Below are 18,396 nucleotides of genomic sequence, written 5' to 3'. Positions count from 1 at the left end.
GAATAATAAACATTCACCAGCGACAGCAATTCTATCTTTGCAGCGTTCTAGGCAAAAATGTGTGTATTCTTCCCCAGAGATACTTATTTTATTAACGTCTGAAGAAAGTAATCGAGTTTAGTTTCTTTATAATCGCTATGGCTCACAGGTTGTGCACAGCTCTCATCCGCAGGCACATTCACTCGCGGAGCAATTTTTCCACATTATGCCATGTGCACCTCACACACTCAGACCTCACTCACATCACTCTAGCAGGGATCAGTGTGACTGCTCAGCGCCCTGCTCGCACAGTGAACCTGGGCTCCATTGTCAATGGCTTGTCATCAGAATCTATTGAATGAAAAGGTTCATGTCTGTCTCCTTAGGATGAAAAGTGAGCCAGTCCACAAGCACTTAAACACGCGATACCCAGGTTGTACACACCTTTCATCCACCCATTAAGACCCTGGCCTAATGTACCAGTGCACCACAAGCCGTAAATCAATACACAACACATTGATGGGTAGAGGGTGGTGGGGGTATCATAGATCCCGAAAAAGCGAGTGGAGGACATTCACTGTGACATCTGCACTTGTAGTTGTATTATGCAAAATAAAGGTGGAGGCTACTCTGTAGTAGTCAATTCTTGAGCAAAAGGCACACATTTCATCTAGAAGTCTCATACAATGGAGAGGCGAAACGGAACACTTGCACTATCAACAGTTTGCACAATGACATCACCAGTGGCATACCGGTGCCTGGTGAGTATAGACTTTCGGATGGTTCGAAGTGCCAGTACTCCTGGTGCTTGAAATGGAAAAATAGAAGTGCAGGTACTGCTTGTTCCTGAGAAGTGCCGGTACTCTCTAATTAAAAGTATTATGTCTGTCTTGAGAAATGCCGGTACTCTCCCTCTCAAAATAAAACTAGGAAGAGGGACACAGCTGCAGCACTACCTAGACTACTTAGAGTGAGGAACAACCTCTCCCCAGCCACACATTGGCCTAAGCTCATTTTAATTAAGGATGTGTGTAAACAACTCTATTTCCAGAATTCTTAGTTTAACAGTGAACATTAGAATCAGAATGTCATCTTTTGGTTTGCATCATATAGTATAGCTTGGTACGTGTTTTCCATGCACATATGATATCGTAGTTATATATTTAAGAATGGGAAAATAAACACAAAAGTAATTATTAACTATTAAAAAAGCAGCAACACGTATTTTGAAACAAAAAAAAATAAGTGTGAGGATGGCACAACAGCAACCTGTTTTGCAGAGATTCAAGGCGCTATTAAGGTGGCATAAAGTGCCATACAGCTAACTAGCTGTTCAAAACATCCTGCTATAATGTGGGGAAGGTCACATTTGTCAGTGAGCTTTTATTATATAAAGTGTACTTCTCTTTTTAAAGTCTCATTTTTGTTCCTCAGCCCCGCTGTTACATGTAATGTGAGCAGCGAAAGCAACGCAGTCCTCCTGCTAGAAAGAAAAAAACACACAAAAAATTGGTGTTCGAATACAGGTGGCCACATCCCGCAAGATTGGCTTTATAAGGAGCATTTATTGCTAAGAAATATGAAATCAACTCAAATACGAAGAAAAAGCAAGTGGTCATTGCACAGCCTCATCCTAGCCAACCTCGTGAGTGTGGTTTCAAAGTATGACCTGATGTTATCCCGGCATCATAAATATTTTAAACGAGACGAGAGTGCGCTATACAGATTTTCTGAAATATTCATGCCCTAACATGGTTATTACTCAAAACCACAGCAATAAAATGAACAAGACCCTGTAAAAGTAAAAGCAATAGTAAAACCATTTTTAAAGTTACATTTATTTCTTTTAGCAGAGACTTCCGGTTTAAGACTAGCAATGAATGAAAATGGAGATTACGCAGAGAAAAAAATTAAAATAAAGTGCGCTCACCAGTTTAAAATGTCCAAGGGGTATCTTTAGTATTAAGAGGAGGGTACACTAGAATGAGGGAAAAAGTTTTGCAAAAAAGTTTAAAAGGTAAATGGAGAGGGTCAGTTTAAATAAAAATAAAAAGAGCTGTAGGAATCCTCTCGGGTAAATTAAAAATGAAAACTTTCTCTGCATTTTAAAGAACATGCATTTGTAACGCAGACCGAGGGAGAGAGGACGTGAGAGCAAAGCAAATGGGCAGCCTGTGAAGATTTATGGCTCGATGAAGGAGATAAGGTATGCGTGGTGTGGGGATGTTGTGAGGGCTGGAAGGAAGGGGCCCCAGAAGAGACTCCAGATGCGAGGGGCTGTATGTTTTTTTAAAGTAAATGTGCGCTGATGCATTTGGAGCACGGAAGTGAAATGCAGACACCTCGAGTATTAAACGTTTAGTAAAGTGGGTGGTCAAAGGGAAGAGATGAAAAAAGTCTATCTTAACAAAGCTGACTCCGAGATGGAAGGCTAGTTCCGCCGCCAGTTGTAAATAAGTGCAGCGAAGACTTGGGGGCGAGAGACAGAGGCATTTTTTTTAAGTGGCAGGCGGAAGCAGGGATGCCAGGAAGCAAACAGGGAAAGGCTGTGTATGTGATTGTGTGGGACGGCAAAGCGACAGGCTAAATAAACAAGCAACGCTGCCACCATTGCCAGAAGGCCATGTTACATGTACCACGTCATACAGGAGCTAGATGCTGTACAACATGCTAAAAAAAATTTAAATCAGTAGCGAAGTTGCAACTGATGTCATCTTTTTTTTAATTTGTCACGAAATAAGAAAAAAAAATAGAAACAGAAGTACCATGAAAGCACATTTGTAATAAGGCGGAGGGGCCTGCAGCAACTTGCTGCCTGTGCCTCAGACCCAACCAAAAAAATCTTTGTAGAAAAGAATGAAGAGGTAGGAGGCAACTAAGGAGTGAGTGGGGGGGCGGCAACAGGCAGGGTTGGTGGAGAGATAATGCAGCACACAAGGGAGAGCAGAGGAGAAGCACACAAGGGAAACCAGGATTGGGCGAGAAGGGAGGGGGGAAGGCCAGCAGGGTGGCCGCGCGGCTCACTAAGAACATCAAAGCGGCCGCGAAAGTGGTCACGCAGGCTGACAAATGGTGCACGCGCCCGGCGCACATGCATGTTCCCGATCCGCCTGCAGCCTTTGGGAGCACTATTAAAAGCCCCTTACTTGATATCTCACATAGCATAGCTTACGCGATAGCTAGGTGAGACCTAAAAATGGATTATACTGTTCTATAAATATGGCAAAGCAATCAAGCTGGAGTGAAAGTATGGCTTCCACTGTATGGCACATTCCCACTCCCACCATCCTGTGCAAACCATGTTGCGGGTTTGCACTTTTGTATCTGTCCTGGCATCACAGCAAGTTGTTTGACTCCTGGTCATGCTTTTACCATGGGTTTCTAAGTGTTTTTATTTTAGTCCTCTTGTTTATAGAGTGAGGATGTACACTAAAAGGGCTGAAACATGTTGGTTATAAACGGACCTACTGTTTATGTTTCTTTTAACTTTGTATAGGACAAGCCAATACTGAATAAAGTTAATATAAACATCTCTGCCCAAGTACACTTTTAACCTTTAAGAGACACTTGTTTTACAAACTGAAAGAAATGCGTCACCTCGAGCTCCGGATGATCCCACCATGCATCAATGAGGAGTCGGTGAAGGTGGTCCCTATGATGATGCATGTTTATCAAGTGTGAGCGAGGGCTACCTTCACATTTTTAGGAATAATCCATCAAAGGTGGTAAAAATTCAATAGGAAAAGACCAGATTGAGCTGGAATAATTTCACCAGCAAAGTCCTTTATTTGTGTGTACACATTAATTGAGTGTTAGTGCTGGGGTTACTCGTTAATTCCTCTCTCCCCTATTTGAAGTTTCTGATACTTGGCCACGGTCATAGATGTGCACTTTGATGTCATAACTCTTCTTTTCCTACCAACATGGTAGTCCTTTTTGAAATGCAAGACAAGGTTAGCGAAGGAAAAACTCCTAAGCTCATGACTTTGAACCAAAAAGGCAGTTTATCAGCTTTACCAAGCATCCAAGCCTCTAAACCAGAGAAGCTTTTAAAGGAAAGCAGTTTTCTTCCTGTTGGGCATCTACTATAAAATGCAATTTTTGCAACTAATACAAGTGCTGACCAGTTTTCCAGCCCTGCAGACCCAGTCAAATAATCTGTATGACTTCTTTAGGGAAGTCCGCTCTTATCCAGTGAGATCAACAAGCATTTTGCTCCAGTGAGACAGCAACATTTGTTCTTTCAAATCCAATAGCGATGTCCCAAAGTAAAATATTCCCTCTAGTACCAATGTCTGTCAGATAACACTTCAGAAATAACCTCAGAGTAACTTTTGGAGATTCAGAAGCTTCTGGTTCTGGGAGCTATTGAGCTGGTTGTGGAGCAGGAGAAGGGCCTAATGTTTTACTACAAGTACTTCTTGGCGAAAAAAGAAGGTCATCAAGTCTGTCCTAGACCTGCCTAATGTGAACTGGTTTCTCCTGTTAATGTTTTTAGCATGGTGACTATGAGTGAGATTTTGAAGACTTGCATCAGGGCGTTCAACAAACCTCTGCTGAACTTCAATACGCAAGTTTCATATTCCCTTCAAGATAGTGCATTAGCAATACTGCCCGTTTGGTAGTGCCGGTTTGGTATTAGGTTAAGCATCTTTTTAATTCTTGTTAACTGCGCAGTTGTCTGCAAGACTTGTTCTTACTAGATCTTTAGCATATGTGTAATGTGAGTGTTCGAAAGCATATGAGCTGCAGATCTAACACTTAGCATTAGATCGCCATCTGGTGTTGGGCCCGGATGATTGCATGTTGTTGTTGTCTTGGAGGAAGTCTTTGTAGTCACGAGATAGGTGACTCCTCCCATGGACGATAGTGCGCATGGGCATCGACTCCATCCTTCGATTGTATTTTTCCGCCATTGGGTTCGGATCTAACTTTTCCGCTCCGTTTCTAAATCTACTTACCTAAGTAGTTCGATGTGAAAAAATTTCCTTAAACTCTTCAAATTTAACTTCTAAACATCTCGACCTTCGACTCGACTTCATCAATTCGATTCTGGTCGTCGACGCGGGGAGTTGGGCTTATCCACGCCGTGAGGTCTGCAGCTCATGGAAAGGACGCCATTCAAGAAATGTCCTCCGTGTGGAGCAAAATTCCCGCACAGTGACCATTACAAGGTCTGCAAACTGTGGTTATCACCGGAACACGACAAGTCCAGCTGTCCAGCCTGTGCATCCTTTCGATCGAAGAAGACCATTCGAGAGCGAAGAGCTCGTTGACCCATCATGCAAAAATCAGCTCCGGAACCAGTGGACATCTTCGATGAAGGCCCAGATGTCTCAGAAGAAGATTCCAAAGCTCTTGAAATCGTGTCAGAGGCAGATGACTCCGCTGACTCCATCACACTGGGTGAAAGAGGGAGTACTACTGCCCCTACCCCCACCCCCCCACCAAAATCGAAGGCAATGGTCAACAGTCTGCCTGCTGGGCCCAGTCGCGACCGAAAACATACTTCATGAGCCCCGCCTTTGAGCCCGGCTCTGAAGAAAATTGAAAGGCCTTCCGGTAGCTCGGGACCAAGCAAACCGCATGTGCCAATCCCAATAGCACCTTTGGCACCGAAACTAAAAGAAGTCCGGGTCCGACGCCGTCGACATAGAAAGACAAACCAGGCCGGAAAACTCCCAAGCCCATACACAAACCGGCTTCGGACGCTTCCATCCCGAAACATTCAGCTTCGACTCCAAAACCAAAACCCTCGAAGCCAAAAGCTACGCCGAAGGACTCGATCATGCCTCCTAAGGCTAAGGACAAAGACAAATACCAACCCTGCTCGGAACCAAAAAAATCGGCACCGAAAGCGGTTCCTGAGGAAGGGGAGCTTTTTCATCCAGATCCTATTGATCCTAAGCAGACAAAGATCTATATTGATCCAAAGACAGGACATGTCACCACTGGACTATTTAGAAAAAGGAAGTTAGACACAGCACCTTTTCCTCCAGTGCCTGTGAAGGAGGAGGACTCTGCCACATCGCCTATGCACCCTTCTTCTCCTATACTTCCTTCTAACCCACTTCCTCTACCTACCTATTACACCTCAAACTTCTCCACCTCATATACCTCCACATAACGATGAGGATGATGACATAGGGGCAGGGGGTGACCCAGATGACCCTTTCATGTACCCAACTGACCCACCGGATTGGGAGTACCCTGTCCCATAAGATATACTGGACATCCCAAGTCCACATACGTACCCCTCAAAACCATCTCCTCCAGAAGACAATATTTATTTTGGACACTTAATTAATAGGGCTGCCATCTATCATGGTGTCACAATGCACTCAGACGAGGCAGAAGAGTACTTTTTATTATTAGATACTTTTGAACAGTCCCAAAAGTCTGTACAAATATTACCCATGATTAAAGGAGTCATTAAGCATGCCCCTGAAGTGTTTAAAGATCCCGTACGTGCCAGGATTCTAAACCCCAGAATAGAAAAGTAGATCCTACCTACATTAAGGGACAGCTGGCCCTAGATTCTCTGGTCATTTCCAATGCTAGAAAGCGTGCTAACTCCCAAACCTCAGGAGAAGCACCACCTCCTGATAAAGAGTCCAAGCTGCTAGATGCTTCTGGTAAAAGAATAGCTGCCCAAGCAAGTAATACCTGGCACATAGCTAACACCCAAGCACTGCTCGCAAGATATTACACAGCCCATTACGACCAGTTAGAAACCCTACTACAACATTTGCCTGACCAATATAGAATGCAAGCAAATGACCTAATTCAAGAGAGTAAACTAATTTCAAATGCATCAATAAAATGTGCACTTGATGCAGCAGACACTGCCTCTCGAGCAATAAATACCAGTGTCTTCCTTAGACGTCATGCATGGCTACGCATTTCCGGTTATAAGCAGGAGTTCCAGACTACTATCCTTAATCAGCCATTTAACCAACAACAAGTTTTTGGCCTGGCTGCGGACTCTGCACTAGAAAAAATGACAAAAGACACTGAGACTGCCAAACCCATGGGAGCTTTACAGTCCCCACAAACTCGAGGCTCCTTTCGTCGCTCCTTCTACAGAGGAGCCTCCAAACAGATGGGAGCAGACAACTCATGTTCCTTTAAAGACGCTACACAAACATCTCCCAATAGAGGATATTTTAGAGGCGGATACAGAGGAAACGGCAATAAAGGAAGAGGTTGAGGTAACAACACCAATCATACCTCTCCCACCACATAACAGTGACTTCATTCCGCTCCCCCCACAACATCCCACTCCAGTCAGGGCTAGATTAGCACAGTTCCTACCTGTCTGGAATTCCATCACAACAGACAAGTGGGTGAGACAAATTATCCAGTATGGTTACTGCCTAGAACTTACAGCCACCCCTCCACACATACCACCTAGGCAGCGTCCCATGTCCACAGAACATCTCACGCTACTGAAACAAGAGGTTCTCTTGTTGCTTCAAAAGAACTCAATAGAGATTGTTCCCTTACAACATCAAGGAACAAGGGTTTACTCGCTGTACTTCCTAATACCCAAAAAGGACGGGGCACTAAGACCAATTCTCAATCTCAGGCCCCTCAACCTATATATACACTCAGATCATTTTCACATGATCACTCTACAACAAGTGCTCCCGCTGTTACAACAAGGCGACTTCCTTGCCACACCAGATCTCAAGGACGCCTACTTCAAAATTCCCATACATCCTTTTCACAGGAAGTATGTAAGGTTTGTACTACACGGAAAACACTATCAGTTCAAAGTCCTTCCATTCAGGGTGACAAGTGCACCAAGAGTGTTCACAAAGTGCCTTGCAGTAGTAGCAGCACATCTCAGAAGACAACAAATCCATGTCTTCCCATATCTAGACGACTGGCTGATAAAAGCCAAGTCATTCAATCAGTGTGTTCAACACACTCATCAAACCATTTAAACATTACACAACTTAGGGTTCATTATCACCTACACCATGTCGCATTTCCAGCCCTCTCATATACATCAATATCTGGGGGCCACAATAAACACCTCTACAGCTCTAGCATATCCCATTCCAGCCAGGATAGTGAGCATTCAAGCCTTATTCACAAAATTTCAAGCCCAACACTCTCTCCCAGCCAGAGTGTTCATGCAACTCATAGGCATGATGGCATCTTGCATTTTTATTGTACCAAATGCAAGACTTCAAATGCGTCCATTACAAGAATGTTTAGCACGTCAGTGGATTCAGGCTCAATGACAACTTACAGATCTGGTGTTGGTGGACAGCTGCACACTTTGCTCTCTGCAGTGGTGGAACACCAACAACTTGTCCAAAGGGCGGCTGTTCCTCGAACCTCTTCCACAGATAGTACTTACAATAGACTCATCACTCACAGGATGGGGAGCCCATCTCCTAGGACATACAACTCAGGGAAGATGGACCACTTAACAAAGAGTGCTCCACATCAGTCACCTAGAGCTACTAGCAATATTCGTAGCACTAAAATCTTTCCAAGTACATGTACAAAACAAAGCCGTCCTGATCCGGATGGACAAAGTGACAGTCATGTACTACATACAGAAACAAGGAGGCTCACATTCTCTGCAACTGTCCCAGCTTGCACAGAACATCTGGAGATGGGCCATCCCATAAAAAATATATCTACTAGCCGAACACCTTCCAGGAGTTCACAATCAGATTGCAGATCTGTTATGTCGACAGACACACCATATTCACGAATGGGAGCTACATCCACAAGTTCTTCTACCATTTTTCCACAAGTGGGGCCAACCAGACAAAGATCTGTTTGCCGCAAACGACAACGCAAAATGCCCAACCTTCGCTGCCAGGTTTCCACACCCGTTGTCCAAGGGCAATGCAATATGGATGAACTGGCCAGGCAGATTTGAATATGCTTTTCCGCCACTCCCACTAATCCCACTAGTGGTACGCAAGCTCTGACAACAGTCTCTCAAACTAATCTTAGTAGCTCCCCCATGGGCACGCCAACCGTGGTTCACAACGATGCTAAAACTCTCACTAGTTACACACCAAAGACTGTGCCTGTCCCCATCCCTGTTAACGCTGAACCATGGAGAGATCAGACATCCAGATCCAAGTCAGCTGAATCTGGCGATCTGGCTCCTGAAGTCTTAGAGTTTGGTTACCTTAACCTGCCACCAGACTGTATCAACATAATTAAAGAAGCCAGACGACCCACTACTAGAGATTGCTATGCTGCAAAATGGAAAAGGTTTGCCATTTACTGCACCAATAATCATATTGACCCACTGGATGCTTGCATCCAGAATATCATTTGCTATCTACTGCACTTACAAAGATGTAATCTAGCATACTCATCTATACGTTTAAATCTTGCAGCACTTGCTGCGTACTTACAAAACAGACAACATTTGTCACTATTTAGAGTCCCTGCAATTAAAGCATTTATGGAACGATTGAAGAGTGGAACCTAAATATTCTTCTTACCATGCTCATGGTACCCCCATTTGAATCTTTACACAAATGTGAACTACAGTTCCTCACATGGAAAATAGCGTTCCTAGTTGCCATTACCTCTCTTAGAAGAGTGAGATTCAAGCTTTCACTATACAGGAATCATTTTTACAATTACATCGTAACAAAGTGGTCCTCAGAACAAATCCAAAATTACTTCCTAAAGTCGTCACTCCATTTCATCTTAATCAATCAGTGGAGTTGCCAGTGTTTTTTCAAAACCCAGACTCTGTAGCAGAAAGAGCTCTACACACCCTAGAAGTGAAAAGAGCCCTTCTTTATAACATTGACAGAACTAAATCCTATCACAAAACAATTGTTTGTAACTTTCTCTCCACCACATAAAGGCAATCCCATCTCTAAAGCTGGTATTGCAAGGTGGATTGTAAAATGTATCCAAATATGCTATCAAGAAGCAAAACGCACATTATCAACTCCTCCTAGAGCGCACTCCACACGCAAGCTAGGAGCCTCTATGGCTTTCTTAGGGAACATTCCCGTAGAAGACATCTGTAAGGCAGCAAAATGGTCTACAACACACATCTTCACTAAACACTATTGTGTTGATGTGCAAGCCAAGCAGCAAGCTGCTGTAGGCCAAGCTGTCCTCAAAATTCTTTTTCAAAATACTGAAACACATGCAGGTGACCACCGCTAGGGGAGATACTGCTGTATAGTCTATGCTAAGTGTGAGATCTGCAGCTCATATGCCTCAAACAGAAAATGCTACTTACCAGTATGCATCTGTTCTTGGCAAGTAGAGCTGCAGATTCTCACACGGCCACCCGCCTCCCCGGGTCCTGTATCTGTTCCAGTTCTATCTTACTTAGATATACACACAAGGACATCTTTTTTCTTTCTACTAACTCCATCATTTCCCATCATGGCGAAAAACAATCTAATGATGGAGTCGATGCCCATGCGCACTATCGTCCAAGGGAGGAGTCACCTATCTCGTGACTACAAAGACTTCTTCCAAGACATCAACAACATGCAATCATCCGAGCCCAACACCAGATGGCGATCTAATGCCAAGAGTGAGAATCTGCAGCTCTACATGCCAAGAACAGATGCATACTGATAAGTAGCATTTTCCTTATGCTCCGACCACTTGCACTTGGTGGTTTGGTGTATCATTCTGCCCCTTATAGAATGCTCACATTGCCCAGACTGGACTTCAGTTGCTGCCTTCAGACTCTTTCAGCAGGCCCCTTTCAACCGCGAGAGACTCCAGCACCGGATCCAATGCCAAAAGACACCACTGCATCCGAGCCCCACAGCCCGAGGAGAAGTGGACCAAGGGTGTCCCTGTGTGCCCCAGGATCTTAAGGGTTAAGCCACTCTTTGGATTTCCCAGGACTGGTCCCCTAGTCCCATCTTACAGCCTCTTTTCAACTGGACCGTTCCCCATTGAAATGAATAGGACACCTGGCGCTGTAACACACCTCTGCACCTGGACACCCCAGAGCCTCCCAAGGTGACCTGTTGGTGTAGCATTGGACCTTACCCCATACTAAAGTCCTCGAGAATAATCCCGTAAGTCGCTGCTAAGTGCCCCAAGAGAGTACATGTTTTTCCTAAAAATTGGATAACATTACTGCACCCAAAAATTGCACAGTCCGCTTTTGAAAACTGTAACAATTCTTAACTCCTAATTTACTTAACTGATTCCAATGATCTTGGTATTTAAATACATATAAAAACGTGTGTTAGGTTTAGAAATTGGTGTCTGAATTCTTTCAGTGTGTCTCTCACTTAATGCCTTTGTGTATGTGTTAGATGCTTAGCACTACCCTCTGATATGCCTTACTGCTCGCCAACACTACTACAAAAGACAGCATTTGGGGTGCCATTTGTGCCTCTGTAATTCCTTTTGTTGTTTGCCTGGACTCTGCATAGTGTGCCTCACTTTGGTGCACTATATAGAGAGCCAGCTTCCTACATTGGCAATCATTGACATGTCGCTGGTTCAGGTTTTCTGGTTGATACCGGCATACTGAATCCTCAAGTTAATTTTTTCTGTTGTTCTTTTGACTACAAAAGTCTTTTTAATTCTATTTTTGTTGGGAATTTTGAAGCTCAGTATGGCTCTCTGACAAATCGAAATCTGAACTTTTAGACCAAAGAAAATATGTTGTGAGTATATCCGACTCCTTTCAGTGAATCAGTATCATTGACATTTGTTTTTACGAAACCTCTTCTGTGGACTAAGGCAACTAACTGTCTCCCTGAAGAGTTTTGGGCTTCTCCCTTGAAAAGCCCAAGCCTTCTTGGGTTTCCAAGCGCCTGACCTTTTGAAATTACGATGTAGGGCAAAGAACTGACCCGTGCATCCGGTGGCATATGCTCTTTATCAGTGATTACGTTTTTTGCCCCTGAATGTTACCTCCAATGAGATAAAACAACATCCACTGCCTTGAGCTCAAAAACTGTTTATTTGAAATCTGTAGGTCTGCCACATGGTTTTCCTGTACACCACGCTATCAAACCCTAATGTATGAATAATTGTACCAGTATTGATGCAGTCCCAAAGGACCTTTCCTTTACTGACAACAGCCCTAACATTGGAAAACTCCACTGTGCACTATACTGTACAGATTCAGTAGCCTTTTGAGATAACATAGTTTTGATCATCTTAAGAGATAAAGAAATCGAAGTTGCCTTGTGAAGTAGCAGAGTTAAATCCCTGAAAAAGCAAGTAAGTTCTGCCACTGCTTCCTTCTTTATCTGACTGCCGAAAGAGTACCTTCATTTGTTGCTAAACAATTTTTTTTTTTTATTGTGAAGCAGAGATTAGCCATTGCATTGACTAAACAGTTTACAGAGGACGGTTAGGTGTCTATATTTCAATGGTTCACTTATAATCGAGAGCAGATATTGCAACAACTTTAACAAATTGAAAAATGCCTATCCTTGATCCCTGATAAGATTGAGTGGGTGGAGAAATAGGATTCATACCATAGTACCTTAGTTGTTTCAGAGATTAAATGTTTCAGGTTGCTAAACTAAAAGTATTTCCCCACAGCAAAATGTTAACTTTTTTGTGAAACTCTGCTGGGCTGACATTTTATACTTGTCAGTTGTGAGCTTTTATGTGTGCGCTTGATGAATTTGATCCTTAGGACCCATGGTTTGCAATAAATTAGATGCAAATGTTTATAACAACTGTGGAGGTCGCTAAAAGTTGGTGTCTCCAGTAGTTTATATTTATGAAAAATCCTTGTTCAGGAAAGGGTATTCTTTTAATTCAGTATTGATGGTCTTCAAGAACTCTTCACCCTCCACTCCTTTGGTGGTTAAGGGTGGTTAAGAGGGGACCTTATGAATGTTGCCTGCTTTTATATTTATCCAATTTGTGCGAATAGGCAGTGGCACACCCCTACCAACGCTTTTTTGCCTGAGAACGGAATGTGGTTAAGGAGGGCCAGATTTTCCTGTCTGATGTAGTATGTTGGAGCTCTAAATTAAGGTGTTTTAGTTAAAATCTGGTATACAAAGAAAATGTCCTTTGGCCATCCAAATGCATTATTTTTGTTCTGAGATATGAGAACTTTAGAAACTAAACAAAAATTGTTGGGCGGATGTAAAGTAGTTTTACTCAATCTCTATTGAACATAACTAGAAATGCATGTTTCCTGTGGCATTCGCCTCAGTATGCTGTCTCCATGCCACATTAGTGTTGCACCATACCTGAGTATCTCCCACGTCTCTCCTCTAAAATTTATTTTCTGCACATTATTACAATCAACTTCTTATTCAGTTCTAACAAAAAATGTGGGTACTATATGCGTGTTCACAAATTCCACTGGATATATTTCTGTGGTTGTGCCCAATACAGAAAATTATGAAATATTTTTACAAATAGCAAAATTGCGAGCGCAGTAAAGAATCTGTCAGGATCCAGGGGCCTTACTGAGTGCATGGGCACATCTTTTGAACACTCCGCTTCTGCCATCATTTAACTCTAGTCTACACTTTTTGGAGACATGGTTGTTATTATTCATTTGTCATGCAGCATTTGTCAACCGAAAACCAGACTCCAAAGTGTCTTCAACGTGGGTTTTCACTTTGCCAAAATTGATATTATTGATTCAAAGAAAAGTGTTTGACTACTGCAAAAATACTGTATCTTTTGAAGGTTGTATTATTATTTCTTTTTTTCATATCTCCTTTCAGCATGCTTCCCATTCCTGCTGACTTTTTTGAAAGGCAGCTAAAAAAGTAGTAAAGACTAATTAGTTTGTGTTGTATGTGAACGAGTATCACAGCTAAACCTATTTATTCTGATAATATTGGCATTGCACTTTCTGCCCCTTCTCAGCTTATGATGATGATCTAGTCTCTTCGTCCACTGCTTCACGCTATATTGAAGATCCAGGGTTTGGATACAAAGACTTTGCTAGGAGAGGAGAAGAGCACCCACCAACATTCCGAGCTCAGGTTTGTAAATATGACTCTCCCTGTGTCTCATAGACAGTCTGCAGCAGGTACACTATTTGGTTTTCGTGTGAAAGCATCAGATATGAACATGATTATTGTAAAGAACCCAGTGTCTATGTCACAAACCAAAAGATCTGTAGAACTTTTAATCTCGGATGTCCCGAGGCAATGCCAGTGCGAGAGCAACTCTTAGTGCGAACACACCTTTAGTTATTTATTGAGTAATCACATAGCCAAAATCCTTAGCTTAGATATAGATGTTTTCAGGAGCTCGAAGTGCTTGAATAATACACTTAAGTCCTTGTAAGCAAGTCCTTGTAAGCACTCGAAACATGGTGTAGAGTCTTGTCCAGTCTTATCCAAATTACAGTTCTTTATTTTCCTTCCTTCAAGACAACTAGCTAGAACGTGTTTTGTCTGAGATTATCGCCTAGACTTCCCCAGGGCTTTGATCAGAAACTCTCAATTGAAAAGAAGGTCTCTCTGAATTTCAGCACGCCCTTAAATGTAAATGTTCATGGCAACCATGTCTTGCTTATAACAGAATACAATATCCAGCTAGGACTTCCAGCTTTGTAGTGGAAAGAGTACTAAAAATTGTACTTGCTTGCTTTTTTATTAGGTAAATCCACATGTATGTAGACTGTAGAGTAAGCCTACGTTTCGGGTAGAAGTATTGTAGTTGCCAGCTTCCGCATCTCAATATTTATACGAGGCCGGAAGTTTTCTCTGAATATTAGATTCTGGTATTAGCAAGACAGTTACCCTGAACATTTACTTTTCATTATAATATGGCTGGGCTGAAATTCAGAGAGACTTCCTTTTCAATAGACATTTTATGCTCAAAGGCCTGAGGAAATCCAGGTGCTAACGGATGAAACATGTGTTGTCTAGCTGTCTAGAAAGTGGTTGTAACTATAGCAGGCTGAGATCTACTTGTTAATATATGATACAAATTGAATTATATCATATTATATTTATAGCTGTTACTTTCCAGATTTATCAGAGTTGTGGTGTGGTGGCCTTTCACTAACTACAGTCTCCTCTCTAAAGTACAAACAGCAGTGATGGGTTGTAGAGGAGTTTAACTTGTTAATTGCCTCTCACCTCCTCCCCCGGGAGGCAGATCACATTGGTCCAATTTGTTCCTGGAGAATAGAGTATGGTTTTTCTACTCTGTTCATGTACTATCCTAAGTTCAGAACAGGAGATGAGAAGATTTGAGCTTACCTTCTGCACGTTTACTCTAGAAGAATCCTTAGATATAATTTGTTTTAACTGGGTAACGTACCTCCTAGCTAAACAGTTTCTCCTCCAGTTGAGAATCCAAAACAATCTTATGAATGTCCTGCAGTCCTGGGGCATCCCTCCTCATAATTGGAGCGGAAAAGTGCTGGACCCAGAACCTAAGGCTGTTTTCAAGAGTAAATCAAATATTTCCTGCAGATTATTTTCGTTTCTGCTTCTTTCCCATCCGATAACATTGTAAAATGTATGCCACGTCTGGCGTTTCTCTAGAGAGAGTTCTTAAGTCAGGCGTTCTGTTCTCAGCATTGCACTTTCAACCAAAATATGGAGGTCCAAAATTGGTTGCCTATTCATAAGATCCGCAGTGGATTTTCGCGACACCTACCTCTACATAGCAATTTGTATACGCTTCAGAAACTTGAGTTTGTCATTGTTACCTCCTATGTCCAGTACAGGATTCTATTAAATTCTTTCAAGTTCGTAACTGTACTAGCAACTCATCAACCCCCTAACGCTTTTTGTGGTGATTTCAACAAACATGCTTGAAGTTTTGAATTAAATATGACTTGGGCATTTAATCAGCTGTAAATACGCTCATTCAGAAATATGCCATCAACATACACTTTTAGCACATATACACATAAAAAGGACATATCCTGTCACCATTCTTGAAAATGTCCTAACAAATCTAAAAACGTATAATTATTGGATAGTCCGCCCTTCATAAAAGTTACTAACACTTGTGAACAGCGGCATCACAATTCTTAGTTATTTATTTGTTTATTTTTTGAGGATTTTTCATGCAAACCACAAGACAGAACGGATGAAAGACAAAAGCTTAACGTCACAGAGATTGGAATTATTTTAAGTTACATATGACAAGGATTCAGCTTTCCCAGCATACAATATGCTAATACCATTCAGCAATCTATCCAGCTTCCCTTCACAGTGAGTATGGCAATATATCTTGCAGTAATCTCCCACAATGCATAACATATAGTATATACTTAGTTCCCCAAATAACCAAATAGGTAGGCTACCTATGCTCATAAGTCAGCTAGATTGGAGAGTCTGCTAGGATCAAAACAGGCAGAATATTATCTATTAGGAATGTTCATAGTGGGGTCCCATAAATCTTTGGGCCTGTTGGCCTAGGGAAATGCAGCATGGTAGGTCTCTGGTTAATCTCAACAGTACATTTGATCCCTCTGGGAAGTAGGGTAGAACACCCCTAATGATTCAGCGTGTGGTCTGCCAAGCTTGTAATAGTTGAGAGTTGTAGAGAGCTACCGTCTTGTAGCCAGTCTCCTACATTGATGAGCCATAAATGCTGCAACGGCATAAGAATTTTATGCTCATCTGTAAGGGGGATAGCAGGTGACTAAACTATGGCTACACAACTGTTCTGAGGTGTATAGGTTGTGTTGTGAAGTTCTTTCATATTTTGTCCCATTGTAGTTGGGTGTGCTTTACTAAATTTATTATTGTTCAGCTGTGCGAAGGACGCTGTCCAACTAGAGTTGAGAGATGCAGAGTCCGCTATTATTTTTTTTCTATTTTTTACATCGGCCATGATTGGGGCGGAACTTGTGTACAGCCAGTAATATGTGAATTGATCCTGCCCACAGGTTAAGTAAAGTTCAAAGTCAGGTGGTCATAGGGCAGGGTAAGTATCTCCCATCTGACCCGAGTTTGTTCCCTTGCCCATTCCACTGTCGCCATGCATGATCTTAAGCATTTGAAGAAGCATTGATTCAGAGCATTTGCGATATTGTAGGAGATATAACCGAAAGAGGACCAACCTTGCTGCCATTGATCCCATAAGTGAAATCCATTACTCGAACTGCTCTTCGATTTAGGCCCGCGCCATAGTTTTCCAACACAATTGTATCTTCATCATCACTAATCAAGATGCCAGATGCCTGGGGATTGTACTGAAGATTTGCACTAGGGGATGGGAAACTCTAATTTCTCCTACTTCGAACCACAGATTTCTCTGGGTCTGGAAGATTTAAACAGCATTGCTCCTTTTGAAGGTAGCGCATGTTGTGTGGCACCGCGTTGACTTCCTTCTACTCTGAAAGGACAATGGAGCCTTCACTTAAGCGCCAAACCTGTGCGTCTTCGACCCCTAAGTGTCAACGTCAGTTCCTTTCTTTCGGCACCTTCACACATGGATCCAGAACTCGCTCCCAACATGTTCCTTTGCCAGTTAATTCCTTTTTTTTTTTTTTTTTACACAATTGTTTTTTCACTGTACAAGGGAACTATGTCGAGTTCCCTCCCCTCCCAAAGCTACAGAGTTTAAGCTTTATAGGGACTGTTTCAAACTGATATCTGGGACAGATCCCCACGAGGTGTACCTCTGGGGTTTGTGTTCAGAGCATGACTTCCAAGTCCTGTGAGGTGTGTGCCCTTATGAATGTGAAGACAAACCCAGAACGCAAAACTGTATGTTGCCGAACACAAATGAAGTCTCGGACTGTCTGCGTTTTACACTTCTTGCGTGAGCAAGACTTCAAAGTTTTCTGATAAGTCCTTGTGTGAAAGCGGAAGGGCTCTCCTCATTTATGTAGTGAAGGGGTTCTGGTGATAAAGACCAAACCACAACTGTGTTAAACAAGCAAGTAAATCTCCCTCTCTGTTTGATGGCAGAAGAAGTATGTCGTGGGTTTACAAAACCTAGGGTCTTTCACAGTACTGGTACTAGCCATTTCCCTGAGAGTAAATCTTGACTGCACTAGGGAGTTCTGTTTATACCCCAAGTTTTTCTCCGATACCCAGTATGCACCTGTTAAGTTTATTTTTAGCACTCTTTGGCCTGTGGCCTTTGAGTTATTAGGATGGTAAACATCACTTAGACATTAATAAACAGGAAAACAAAACAATGTCATTTTAATGCGTATGAGATGACAATATGAAATCGGATAAAACAAAGTGGAAAAGGTACATAAACTATTTGGAAGGATAGTAAGCCCCCAGATTTATACAGAAATAGTTTACATCCGTCGTCACACTAAGATATACTAATAAAAGGCTTCCTAAGGAGAAGAGCTACCTGTCCAAGTAAGAACAACAAATAAATGCCCGCTCACTGTGTTGCCACAGTCAAGATATCCATGATCTAATTATGGATCACGACCTTGACTTTCTCTTCATAACAGAGACGTGGCTTAACGACTCTTCCAATCCAGATTTGGTCACCGCGCTCCCACTC

The 18,396-nt window shown here is 42.4% G+C and overlaps 1 protein-coding gene across 1 annotated transcript in view; it reads left to right on the top strand.

Moving 5' to 3' along the window:
• Window positions 1-18,396, top strand: part of SESN3 (sestrin 3) — a 318,970-nt gene that overhangs the window by 262,447 nt on the left and 38,127 nt on the right. Inside the window, exon 7 of the mRNA XM_078656979.1 lies at window positions 13,813-13,931. Within this exon, the coding sequence (XP_078513105.1) occupies window positions 13,813-13,931 (119 nt within the window). The remainder of the gene's footprint in view (window positions 1-13,812; window positions 13,932-18,396) is intronic.

This window comes from Lissotriton helveticus, chromosome 8 (genome assembly GCF_964261635.1).
Source record: "Lissotriton helveticus chromosome 8, aLisHel1.1, whole genome shotgun sequence".
Lineage (NCBI taxonomy): Eukaryota > Metazoa > Chordata > Amphibia > Caudata > Salamandridae > Lissotriton > Lissotriton helveticus.
The sequence above is the reverse complement of the archived record's forward strand: the minus strand, read 5'-3'. Positions and strand labels throughout refer to the sequence as shown.